Below are 12,563 nucleotides of genomic sequence, written 5' to 3'. Positions count from 1 at the left end.
ACATTTTCAGAATAGTCTTGATTACCTGTCAATGTGGAACTGAAGCAGAGCTTCTCATCGAGCATTTTACAGAGACAGTGTTACTCAAACCTAAAATGCGTGCCTCCGTTTCCTCTGCTTGTTATCAGTTAGGACTGAATGTGATTATGGCAGTGGAAGGATGCTCTGCTGCTCTTCTTTTATATGAAGTTCACCGTGTTCTGTCAGGTGGTAATACCTTATGGGAACAAAAAGACTGCTTTAGTTTTAATTGCAGGTGGGCTGTTGTGCCTGGCCACTGCAGGTCTCTTGCCTCTTGAAACAGACTTCACTCAAGCACAGGCAGCCAGCGATGGGTTGACGGTGGGACTGGATGATCTTAGTCTTGTCGAACCATAAGCATTCCGTGATTCTTTACGAGTCACAAACGTAACAGCCTGTGCCGTCTTTTGGCACCCCCTCCCAGCAGCGGCCGCACGGAGAAAGCGCTGCGAGGAAGCTCCGCTATCGGACAAATTTGGCCCTCGGCGGCACCCGCCGTCGGGGCGGGGCTAAGATGGCGGCGTCCATTCGGTAGCTCACGCGTCGGGTTGTCTGTCCTGGGAGCCGGCGCTATGTCGGGCCGCCAGGGGAACAAGCTGCCCAGCAACCTGCCTCAGCTGCAGAACCTCATCAAGCGTGACCCCACGTCCTACACCGAGGAGGTAAGAGAGCGAGCGGCGGCGGCGGCGACGCGGTGGCGGCCGTTTTTCCGTCTGAATTAAAGAGCACCGCTCTGTGTTTCCAGTTCCTCCAGCAGTACCACCACTATCAGTCCCATGTGGAGATCTTCACCTTCCAGCCGGATAAGCCCAACAAGGAGCTGGCGGAGCTGGTGATGTTCCTGGCGCAGGTAGGCCGGGCCCTTCTGAGGGAGAACACGCGAGCTGCCGTCGGGCCTCTCTCTGGGTGCGGCGTTGGCGTATGGCTGCGTTTCACGGAGCTCTGTTGGCATAGCCAAATCGCTATCGTAAGAGCGGTTTTATGGGTTGCTTATAACACCTCTCGCCTTCCTACAGTTGTTGGCTCACTGAGGGTTTTCGATAGAGAGCTGACCCGAGCCTGTCTTTGCCCAGGTTGCCCACTGCTACCCAGAACAGATGGCCAACTTCCCCCAGCAGCTGAAGGAGCTGCTCTCGTACCACCACACGGTGCTGGATGCCGACCTTCGAATGGTAAGGCCCACGCAGAAGGCGTCTGGGGCGGGCTGTGCCCTGTGAGAGATGAGTACCTGCTGAGCCTTTTAATAAAGCTGGCAGCTGAGAGGTGCTGTATAACTTTGATTCTGATCTCTGTTTCTCATCCAGACCTTCTGTAAGGCTTTGATGTTGTTAAGAAACAAGAATCTGATCAATCCAACGAGTTTGCTGGAGCTCTTCTTTCAGCTGCTGAGATGTCACGATAAGCTCCTACGAAAAGTAAGCTGCAGTTACAAAAACTGGACTCGCCTTCCATTGGGTTTTGACCTGCTTAACAGAGTAACGCAGCCCTGCTGGACAGGTGTTCTGCATTTCTTGCTAATGAAGTAATTAAGTTTCAGATAGCTCTGCTCTTTTAGAAACTAGAAGTGCCAAAGGGAAGATTCAGTCTGTACATCTTGCTGGTAATGAAGCATGCTGCTGTACATTTTTTTTACATGCAGGACAGGCCTCTAACCATTTGCAACTAAGCAGCTGGCATGTGTCTACAAGTGAGATCCATAGGCACGTTCTTCTCACAGAAGGAATGAATGAATTCTTTGTGAAAACTTCTGACTTTAGAAGAAGGAAAAAAGGCTGTTAGTTAAAGCTTTGTTTCAGCTCTTCTGCCATAAGCGTGAAATTAGTTGCTTTCTATGATCAGGATTATTAAACTTGCTATCAGAATGTGCTAGTACTTGCACGAATGAAACAGGATTGGGGTTTTTTATGTTAAGCTTCGTGTTATTTCTTTTCCTATTTCACTGTTTGTACTGTGACTTAAGTATGCTTTTCCAAATACACAAAAATGAAGCATATATGAAGACTCAGCATAACTTCTTGTTGTTTTTCCATCTTCAGTTACAATGAGGAAATAGTGTTATCAGGGATGAGTCTGGTCTCATTTTAGTACTTGAAGGCTGTGGGAAAACTGTGATGCATCTGCTGTGTTCCTGGTGCGACTTGCATAAGTTATTTCTTTGCTCTCTCTTTTACAGACTCTGTATACTCACATTGTGACAGACATCAAGAATGTAAATGCTAAGCACAAGAACAATAGAATAAATACAGTAAGTATTGTATCTTTCTGATGCACATTACTACTTTTTATTAAGAAAGATTTGTAATAAATTCTTCCAAACGGTTTTCTTAGACGCTGCAGAACTTCATGTATACTATGTTGAGAGACAGCAATCCAACTGCTGCCAAGATCTCTCTGGATGTGATGATTGAACTTTACAGAAGGAATATTTGGTAGGTTTGGCAGCCTCGTATCGTTTCCCTATTTACTGTGGGGCACCCATTGTGATGTCCCTCATGGCAGGTTGTACAAGATGTAATGTAGAGAGCCTTCAACTTAATGTATTTATCATTCTCGTGTTCCAGTAGGGCTGTATTTTGTGGAGTGTAATTTAGTTGGGAGGAAATACCGTCGTGTTTTAGAGTCTCAGAGTTACTAAAGTCAGATCCTTGAGATTTAGTTGAAAGCAATGTGAATTGTGTGTATTGCAGTTGAAACAGCAGCTTTGTTCAGCGTTCTTGTTTGAGCTTGTGCCTGTAAAGCTGCTAGTAACAGCATGTGACCTACGTGTACAGTGGAAAGAAGATATTTTTTCTATTTCTCTGAAGTCTATAGGGTAATTCTAGACGAGTACTTTTAAGTGATCTTTTGTTGCTGGTTTGTTGTTTGGTGGGTTTTGTTGGTTTTGGGTCTGGGGGCTTTTTTTTGGTGGAGCTATAATATAGCATCTGTTTTTTCACTTCTTGGTGTAGCAGTAAACTGAGAACTGTTACAACAGAGAAAACTGATGGGGAAAAAAAAATGTTGCTGAAAGGAAAAGACTTGTAGTTTTAACAGGGAGGCTTTTAAGTACATGAGAGTTGATAGAAATTCAGTTGTCTTTTAGAAATTCTTTTAACTTAATTTTCTGAGAATACCTTGAAAATTGCCAGGCTTGAAGTAAAAGATAATGTTTTGTTTTATTCAAGGAATGATGCCAAAACAGTAAATGTCATCACAACTGCCTGCTTTTCCAAAGTGACAAAGGTGAGAACTGAAATGATTTGAAACTGTGGGTGAGAGAATGAGAAGCTTGTTTTATTACAAATGCATGCAGGGTGGGTGTACTTTCCACAGCTACTCAGAAGACACTGTCGGGATATAGCCCCTTCATCATCAGCACCATTAAGGCTTTGATTTGTTCAATGTGATGAGAATTGCTAACCTGCCTAGGGTTTGAGTGGATCTGAGGCTGCCTGTCATCTGCATAGGTTCTGCACTGCTGGATGCTTTAAAAATGCATGCGGTGGTTTGAGATTTTCTTCCACAGTACTAAGCACAGTTGATCTGGTATCAGCTGTTCGGGAGTTGCCAATAGCACTGGCACGGAGCAGTTTCAAACTACAGGAAGGAAATGTGCGCTATTGGATTTGCTCCTGTCACTATAGAAGTCCAGCTGCCTTTTAGTCCTTTGTGTACCTCTGGTTGGTGAGGACTGGCAGCAGAAATCGTCTTTGTATGGAACACTTTGATCTGGTTCGCTTTCTTTTTGTATCCATGCCTATGAATAATAAGGAATTTCTTACCATAACTTCTGATGGGGATGTTTGGCTCGGGTAAATGCTCCTGTCTATTTGCTGTGCTCTATATCAACTTACTTCATTTTTCAGGTATTAGTTGCTGGTTTGAAGTTCTTCCTTGGGAAGGATGAGGATGAGAATCAAGAGAGTGACTCAGATTCTGAGGTGGGTGTTGTGATTAAATTTTCTCAGGTCTTCAAATCGTGTAAGAGCTGTCATCCTGCTGACGTTGACTACACCAATGCACCCTCTTCTGTTCCGCTGACACTTCAGTCTTGTTTCCTCTGGTTGGTTGTTCACCTCACCACAATATTTAATTTGTTGCTAGTTGGCCAGAAACATTAGCAGGATGCTTTTGTTGTTTGCCTATTGACTAAGAGCTTTCTTGTGTTCTTATACTCACTTTTAAGGAAGTAATTCACTGCTGAGAGGACTGGCCAGTTGGTTTGTTTGTTTGTTTGTTTTTAAGCTAATGAATGGGTAGATGTAATTTTTGAGTTGTGAGAAGAGACTTCCACCACCTGATGTTTAGGAAGCAGGCCTTTTTTTTAGGTAACTCTGTCTTTACTTCTCCGTCTTGGATTCAGTTTCCCACTTATGTACAAGTGAACATAATTCAGTTACCCTGAAAGGCTGATAACCCAATAGAATTCCAATTTAGAACCTTCTAATACTGGGATGTAGCTATTTGTGTAAGGCTGTATAATAGTCTGTGATTACCTAGCTGTAAGAATTACAGCGCTGATGTGCTGTGAAGTGTTCGTGATCTCTCTTGTATTAGTAGTTGGTTCTGTAGAATCGTGATTTTTAAAGGCTACTGTCTCTGTATGATGAAATTTAGGTGGGAGGAGACAATTTTCAAAGGTAGTACCTGATCCCAAAAACGTTGATACTTTTTCTGCTTCCTGTTTGAAATCTGATTTTACTTGAGTCTTGTTTTCCTTGTGAAGGATGATGGCCCCACAGCCAGAGATCTGATGGTGCGATATGCGACTAGCAAGAAAACCAGCAAGCGCAAGAAGAAACTGGAAAAGGCAATGAAAGTTCTCAAGGTGAGGAGTGTGGTGTCTGACTTGCTGGTATTTAGCTTAATCTTTCACGTGTGGAAATGCTGTTTTCAGTGTCATATTAGCTATCTTTTGCTGTCTGTTTCAAGCGAAGCTCCTTAAGTGTTCTAGCATTTATTGGTCAGGCATTTGCCATGACTGCCTGAAGACAGCTCTTCTGAAATGCACTTGTCTAAGTTGCGGACTTGCTGAGCTCTAGGGTACCCTTGTGTGGTCTTCTACTAGGAACACGCTGTCTTGAGAAGTAATTTTTTTAATGGAGCTTCTGTTGCCTCTCAGGCCAGGTAGCTGAAAACCCTATGCAATTGAAAGGTATGGTGGTTTATTAAAAATCAAGCCACCTCTTTTAGAAGGGAGTAATGAGAAATGGCAGCCTGGTACTGAAACACCTGTAGCTTTTTCATGGAAAGAAAAAATGTCTTGTTTACACTTTTTGTCATGCAGAAACACAAGAAGAAAAGCAAGCCAGAGGTATTCAACTTTTCTGCTATTCACTTGATTCATGATCCCCAGGGTAAGCACATATCGCCTTCTGTATTTTCTAACTTATTCTGTATTTTTTTTACTAACTTTGTGTTAATCCCAAACATGGAAGTTTGGGCAAAAACTGCAAGGAGTCACTGGTGACAGTGTGATACTTCTAGCATCCTTTATCCTAGAGTTTCATAGCACTTAAAATGTGAGATCTTATCACAGTTGTCAGAGTAGAACACTTCTAGAAGGACAGATAAGGAAGGAGCAATATTACATCATCTGCTTCAGGTTGCTGCAGAATAAGATGTGGCTTTTAGCTTCTTATATGTGTAAAGGCCATAATTTGTGTGGAATTGGAATAATTCATCTCCTATGACTTTTTTGGCTTATCCCCTTCTAGAAGTGTATTCTTAATACTACTCTGGCACTTGTCTAGTATCGCTTGTGCAGTAGAATTGCCAGGTCACAGCCTGAACCAATGGTTAAGCACCAGGTGAGAAGGCGTGGCCAGGGAGCTCAGGTGTGAGCAACGCACCTGAATGATCGGAAGTCGTGGAGGCCGGATCTGCCCCTCCTCCCCCTCATTTACGGGTTAGCAGCTGGGGGAGCAGCGTCTCTCTGGATGGAGATCACACTCCTATCACCTTCTTTTGCCGTACCACTCAACTCATTCACAGCCTGATCTAGTGAACCTCTGGGGATTTTGTTTTTCAGATGGATCCAAATGTATCTTAAACAACAACAACAAAAACTCTAGCTTTAAATATTGACTGTTTTTACGATGTTGCAGAACTTCTAGTTTTCTGCTGGAGCTGTATACAACTTCAGGTTTTCTAGGCATGCAAGGGGAAAGACAGTGGATTGGGAGCAGTGCCTTCAGCACCTGTAGTTTCTTCTGTGCAAGGACACTTGAACTTGAAACCAAAGAACGAAACCTTGACTGCCCCTCTTAATCCAGTCTCAGCTGAGTTGTTTGCAGTCTACTACAAATCTATTATTGCTTCTAGATTTTGCGGAGAAACTGCTGAAGCAGCTGGAGAACTGTAAGGAACGATTTGAAGTGAAGATGATGCTCATGGACCTAATATCTAGGCTAGTTGGAATACATGAGGTACACAGTCTCTTCATTTTGTAATAGCCCGATGGAAGCTAATCTGGGTTGGGTGGTGATGTGCTGTGGCCTTGTGGTACTGGAGAATGAGTTTTAATTTTGCTGTGTGTTCGATAATGAAGATGATTATGGCCACGTAGTTGCCAAAGGTCTTTATCATATGACACAGTGATGTAGACTTGTGTGGTACTGAGCTCTGCTTGAGAAGGCTGGTGGTCTGTAATAGCTTGAGCTGTCATGAATAATGGAAAAATGCCTATTTAAAAACTTGTGTGTGTTCCTGGGAGGTTCTTCAATGTAGAGTTTTTTTCTAAATTGAGTCCAGAAGTTGCTCATGAACAGTACTCTCTGAGGTACAGACAAAGTGAGATCAAATTTCCTCAAGAATCTGTACCTTACGTGGGCTCTGGTAAGTGAGGGAAACACACTATTCCTTGCAGGTATCCTTAAGGTTAACAGGAAAACTCTCACTGTGGCTGCGTGTATGAGCAATCTTGAATATAACATGCATGAGAAAGTAGTCTGGTTGTTTTGTGACCCCATGTTGGGATCATAGCTAGGCACATAGGTCTGCTTTAGTCTGCACAAATCAACCTTCCCAATGACCAAAACATCTGGAACATGAAGTCTTGCATATCACGTAGACCTAAGCATTGCAGTGGAGTCAAGCCTGAGCTTATTCCTTCATTGCATAAAGCTTAAGCAGAAGAACTTAAAAGTCTGTGTGCAGGAGGTGTATGATTTTTATAGCATACCAGATTATGAAAATGATTTTAAGTTAAAAGCAGCTAACCTGTTAAAATTTTGTTGTCCTTGCAGCTTTTTCTTTTTAATTTCTACCCCTTCATTCAGAGATTCCTGCAGCCCCATCAGAGAGGTAAGTAGCTACTAGTAGATGGCAATCTTGGTCCATCATGTACAGTTGGCTCCTAAAAGTGGTGCTGAGTAGGCAGCAGTAACTTGGTAGTAGGAAGTAAGAGTAGTCCAGTGAGTGTTGGATGAAAGAGACAGAAGGCTCTGATTGTACAAAACAAGGAGTGGACTTGATTTTCCTGACTTGAGTGTTTGAGAATCTCCAGCAATAGGATGAAGTGAATTTGCAGACTTCCTAGCTCCTTTCAGATCCTCACTAGTTGAGCAAAGCTGTGAGTGCTTTTTTGCTGCTTTGTTTTCCTGATATTTTGGTCTGCAGTGGGAATATGTACTTTAGTGTAGCTCGCTTTTAAGGTCTGCACTGCTGCTGGGGTGGAGAGCAGTACATGTTTTTAACACATGGTGGGAAAGAAGAAATACTCCAAATAATTTCAGCCTGAATTGACTTTGAGATTTAAGTTCTCAAGGATCTTATGGAGGTAGCTGTGTTGGTGGATGTGGTTGTTGGCCAGAGTAAGTTGTGTTGATATACTTTGACATCTTTTCCCCCCTTTTTCTCTTTTCTCTCAGAAGTGACAAAGATTCTTCTGTTTGCTGCACATGCTTCGCACCAGCTGGTACCACCTGAGGTCAGTACTGCACCTGCTTCTGGTGATGTTGAAAATGGACAGTGGGCCAGCATGGAAATGCTGACTGAGTTCTCTCACTGGGGATGAGGAACAAGGAATCTCGTCAGATTATTTTTCTTGACAAGCATACGGGGATTTTTTTTCTCCCTTGGGTATTTCTGTAAGTGCTAAGGCATTGCTTTGCACAGAAGGAAACAATCCCCATGCTTGAATTCTTCATTTCTGCAGGAGAATGTGTCCAAAAGTTAGTTGCGAGCTATAGTGACAAGTCCTGAGCTCTGCCTTTTCGTGAAAAGGGCTCTGTTGTCTGTTAATAAGGTACAATGATTTTCACAATTACATTAAATGAGTAGTAAATGTATTCACTTTTTTTAATTTTCAGATTATCCAATCAGTTTTGATGACCATTGCCAACAACTTTGTCACTGACAAGAATTCTGGGGAGGTCATGACTGTAGGGTGGGTACAGAACCTCATTAAAGCTGTAGAACTCTGTGTGTGGAGGAAAAAAAGATATACACCATTTGCAGCCTATTGCTGTCATTCATCTCTGCTTTTAAAGACTGACTTGATACTTGAATAGAAACAAGTTCGGACTGTATCTAATCATAAACTTTTGCAGAAGGTCTAGTACAGGCAGAGTAGAATATGAGTAAGGGAGAGAGTTTAACTGTGTCAAGATTACTGCATACTGGCACATTTAGAATATTTCTTGAACTGTTTTTTCATCTCAGTGTGGTTTCACTCCAGCAGTGAGTTTAGTGTACTGTCTGCATGAAGGTATTTTAAAAGGAAACTTGTATTAGAACACAGGCTCTCTTTATTGCTGTCCTTTGTCTGTCCATGGTTGACAGCAAATCCATTTCTATGTTTTCACGTCACCTATCCCTGGTGACAGTTTGACAGCTTTTTGTGAATGTGCTTGGACTCAGACTTCACTTGCAGAATCCTGAGGTCTAAGATCAGACAAAATAGATGCAGAGTGCAGATGAAAGATGGAAGGTTTTTGAGAACTACGGCAGAGTGCATCCTGTGATGCTCATCTCTGTTATAGTTCACGTTGTATAAGATGCATCAAGTTTGAGATAATTCAGTCAGTTACTGGGCCAGTGAAAGATTCTCCCAACTGTGTTATTCAGGAAAATATTTCACTTTGAATTTTTAGAATCAATGCAATAAAAGAAATCACTGCAAGATGTCCATTGGCAATGACTGAAGATCTGCTCCATGACCTTGCTCACTACAAGACTCACAAAAATAAAAGTGAGTGTATTACATGGATAGGACTTCTATATCCTTATATCTTTCTTTTTTGCTGTATCATCTGGTCATCAGTTGTTATAGCTTTCATAACAGTTCTGTAAGTGGTATTTCTTTAATGTGGACTGAAAAGTATCATTTTCAATATCCTTTTTGCATTTCTGTGTATATACGTAGACAAAAAGTCATGAGTAGTTAAGGCACAGGCAGTAATTGATGAAAGTAGAGAAGATCAGCTACTAGCTAATGAACACCTTGCTCTCTCACGCTGAGAAATCAGTGTGGAGCTGTAACTCAAGAAATTGCACAAGCAGGCTGTAAATAATGATTATGGGAGTGAGCTTTCAGTTTGCATTGGAGCCTGCTGTTTTTGTACTTAATCCTGATCCTTTTTTTCTGGATAGATGTGATGATGTCTGCAAGAACTCTGATACACCTTTTCCGCTCTCTGAATCCAGAGATGCTGCAGAAGAAATACCGGGTAAGGGTGGTTTTCCAAGCAATTCATTCACTGTACACATAAACTCACATGCTCAAAAATGATGATAATTAGCCTCATAGCCTCTTGAACATGATGGATCTGTGTATTTTTCTCTCCCCACCTGTTCCCTTGCTGCATTTTGACATGGCTTTCTCTTGTTTCAAGGCTGCCTTAGTACAGATTTGTCAAACTCACTTACAGAAGTGATGCAGAAACCTGTCTTCCAAAAATTAGTTTAACTCTACAGTAGTTGAAGATACTTTTTACTATTTCATCATGCAGAATTTTTCTGTAATCCCCCCTCCCCCCCCCCCCCCAGCTATTTTTAATGGATTTGTGGGAATTAAAATAGCAGCCTGCTTAGCATGTGTTTTGTTTACTTACAGGGTAAACCTACTGAGGCCTCGGTGGAAGCCAGGATTCATGAATATGGAGAACTGGATGCCAAGGACTATATTCCAGGAGCAGAAGTACTGGAGGTTGAGGATCAAGAGAAAGAAGGAGGAAACCAAGAAGAAGGTAAGCCTTTCTTTATTACTTCAATTTTGTGCATCATCGCTGCTAAGGTTTTATTTGGGCTTAAAACTTTGGTGTTCATTTTGGCATTTCATTTGCTGCTCTCATATGCAAGCCACGCAGCACATATGTGTTTGTCTATTGTGAAGCACTGATACTTGTCCTTGAGTTAAATACAGTTTATCCAGAAAGATCTGATGGTCACTGTGTTTCTTCATACCATGTACACTGAGAGATGGAAGAGGGAACAGCACGATACAATTAACATTTGCAAACTAGTGCATTTCTTCAGAGTCTCTCCAAAATGCAGTTCCTTGTTTTGAGAGCCTTTAACATAATTTGAGCGTTATGCTTTAGAAAGCATAGGTTACGGTACAGCGTATTGCAATGCGAACTTCTTGCAAACTCCTTAGGTATCTTCTACGGTTAGCTTTGTTCTGAGTGAATGAGATCACCATTGTTGCACGTTTATTGTACGTTCATAACAACAAAATGCATCAGGGAGACTGCAGCTCACAATAATTACAAGATAGAACAGGTGCTTTACAAGGTTTGTTCTAGAAGTGTGTTCAAAGATCTTACACTGCCATGTGGTTATCACTATTGAAAAAAATAGTGCACGTACAGCTATGGACACTAAGAGATCAGAGCTGCAGAAAGACATTTCGGCTTCAAATCAGTCACTGCCAGAGTTGTGCCATGTGAGGCTTTGACACTGCAAGCCAGATGTAATTTGGTTGCTGAGCTTGTCAGTGGGAGGGCATTGGAGCTACTGGTCTGTTCAGCCGTGGATTTACTTTAAAATGACCAGACGTGTGAAGTATCATCAATCTTTTTTGTAATGTGGGATGTCAAGATCCTGCAGTTCATCTGTTTGGTGAGCATGTCCCTGGGCATATAGTTAGCAGATAGAGAAAGGCGGTGAGAGCTTGGGATCCACCCTTAAATTGTCTGAAACTCAAACAGTTGAACCAGGTTTATACTAGCAGCTCTGTGCATGTCTTCCCTTGAGCAGATGGATGGGAAAGTGCTAGTATGAGTGAGGAGGATGACGGTGAAGATGGAGAGTGGATTGATGTGCACCACTCTTCGGATGAGGAGCAGCAAGAAGTGGTGAGTTCCAAGTGCCTTCTACCCTAAATAGAAATGGGACTTGCTAATAGCAGTCCAAATTCTCTTGCTCTGTACTTTCACGTGACTGCTTTTAACGAACTACACAGAGTAATTTGACCAGCGTCAGTGAAGTATACTTGTGCACCTGTGCTGAAATGTGTATTGTCAGGATGAAGGGAGAAAGCTGGGTAATTCTATTCCATTGCAAAGCTATAATGTTTGCATGGTGAGTGCTTTTATCTGCTTTGAAATATTAAGAAATGGAGGTACTCCTTTCTTCCAAAACCACACATAGGATATGAAACTTCTAAGAGTCCTGACAACTGTTTGGATCATTTTCAAGCAATGTTATTCTTATGTAGATATTTGGGAGGCAAGGCTCATTGATTATATAGCATAGAATTTGCTTGTGAAAGTCAGGGTGATGATACTTTTGTTCTTTTTTTCAAAAGGCAGAGAAGATCAAAAGCATGCCCGTAGAGGAACGAAAAGCTAAAGCTGCAGCAGTCAGTACAAGTAGGCTGCTGACTCAGGAAGATTTCCACAGAATACGTCTTGCCCAGCTCTCCAGAGAAATCAATTCTGCACCGGGCAAAGCTGCAAAGAGGAAAAATATTGAAATAGATGATGAAGAGGAGAGCAGGTAGGATATGAAATGCTGACGAGTGCTTTCTTTGACCCACAGGCTGGTGATGTAACTTCTGATTGCCAGCAGATGTAGGATTTGGTCGTTCATGGCTGGTGACAGGTGACAAACAGCCACACAGCCTCAAATAGATCCTGGCCTGGGGGATTTATTTATACCTGTAAGAAAAAGCAAGAGGCATTGATAGAAGCTGTGGGACTAGTTTTCTTATTCAGGCCAATGGGCGTGTTATTTTTCTAGCAGTAGTTGCAACTTTTTATCTTCAGATTCTTAAATGTTGTGGTCCAAGCTGGTCTTGAAAAACAGCAGTGAAAGTGTTTTAGAGGGGTTGTCCCAAAAATGAGGGTTAGCCTGAGAGAAAGAAGTGCTTTTGTGAGTGAGTATAGCAAGACAGTGGCATAAGAGGTGAGTGAGACACAAAAGTCAGGAGAGCACTTTGTTTTTCTGGTCAGAAGATGCTTTGTGTATGATAATCTTCTGTTGGATTTTTGTGCATGTAGAGGAGAGTTGCTTTCACTCAGAGATATCGAACATCTCCATAAGAAGCCAAAGTCGGACAAGGAGACGAGACTGGCAACTGCAATGGTGAGGAACTTGGCTATTTCATATCCTCTTTT

The 12,563-nt window shown here is 42.2% G+C and overlaps 1 protein-coding gene and 1 long non-coding RNA gene across 4 annotated transcripts in view; one reads left to right on the top strand and one right to left on the bottom strand.

Moving 5' to 3' along the window:
• Window positions 1–521: 521 nt before the first annotated feature.
• The window catches only part of SDAD1 (SDA1 domain containing 1), a 14,430-nt gene continuing 2,388 nt past the window's right edge, over window positions 522–12,563 (top strand). The window contains exons 1-20 of one of the 3 annotated variants that reach the window (XM_420597.8): window positions 522–683; window positions 767–871; window positions 1,095–1,193; window positions 1,326–1,436; window positions 2,195–2,266; window positions 2,350–2,450; window positions 3,186–3,243; window positions 3,867–3,941; window positions 4,727–4,828; window positions 5,288–5,357; window positions 6,325–6,428; window positions 7,248–7,305; window positions 7,872–7,930; window positions 8,313–8,389; window positions 9,096–9,193; window positions 9,595–9,671; window positions 10,058–10,190; window positions 11,203–11,300; window positions 11,753–11,943; window positions 12,447–12,531. In XM_420597.8, the coding sequence (XP_420597.3) occupies window positions 594–683; window positions 767–871; window positions 1,095–1,193; window positions 1,326–1,436; window positions 2,195–2,266; window positions 2,350–2,450; window positions 3,186–3,243; window positions 3,867–3,941; window positions 4,727–4,828; window positions 5,288–5,357; window positions 6,325–6,428; window positions 7,248–7,305; window positions 7,872–7,930; window positions 8,313–8,389; window positions 9,096–9,193; window positions 9,595–9,671; window positions 10,058–10,190; window positions 11,203–11,300; window positions 11,753–11,943; window positions 12,447–12,531 (1,863 nt within the window). In that variant the 5' untranslated portion in view covers window positions 522–593. Of the gene's footprint in view, window positions 684–766; window positions 989–1,094; window positions 1,194–1,325; window positions 1,437–1,575; window positions 1,709–2,194; window positions 2,267–2,349; window positions 2,451–3,185; window positions 3,244–3,866; window positions 3,942–4,726; window positions 4,829–5,287; window positions 5,358–6,324; window positions 6,429–7,247; window positions 7,306–7,871; window positions 7,931–8,312; window positions 8,390–9,095; window positions 9,194–9,594; window positions 9,672–10,057; window positions 10,191–11,202; window positions 11,301–11,752; window positions 11,944–12,446; window positions 12,532–12,563 lie in introns of those variants that run through there. The other 2 variants (XM_046940807.1, XM_046940808.1) reach the window with 2 other exon arrangements.
• Window positions 10,185–12,563, bottom strand: part of LOC112532331 — a 25,345-nt gene continuing 22,966 nt past the window's right edge. The window contains exon 3 of the long non-coding RNA XR_003074922.3: window positions 10,185–12,104. This is a non-coding gene — a long non-coding RNA (uncharacterized LOC112532331). The remainder of the gene's footprint in view (window positions 12,105–12,563) is intronic.

The sequence above is a fragment of the Gallus gallus genome, chromosome 4, assembly GCF_016699485.2.
Source record: "Gallus gallus isolate bGalGal1 chromosome 4, bGalGal1.mat.broiler.GRCg7b, whole genome shotgun sequence".
Lineage (NCBI taxonomy): Eukaryota > Metazoa > Chordata > Aves > Galliformes > Phasianidae > Gallus > Gallus gallus.
This window is presented reverse-complemented; position numbering and strand designations above follow the sequence as displayed.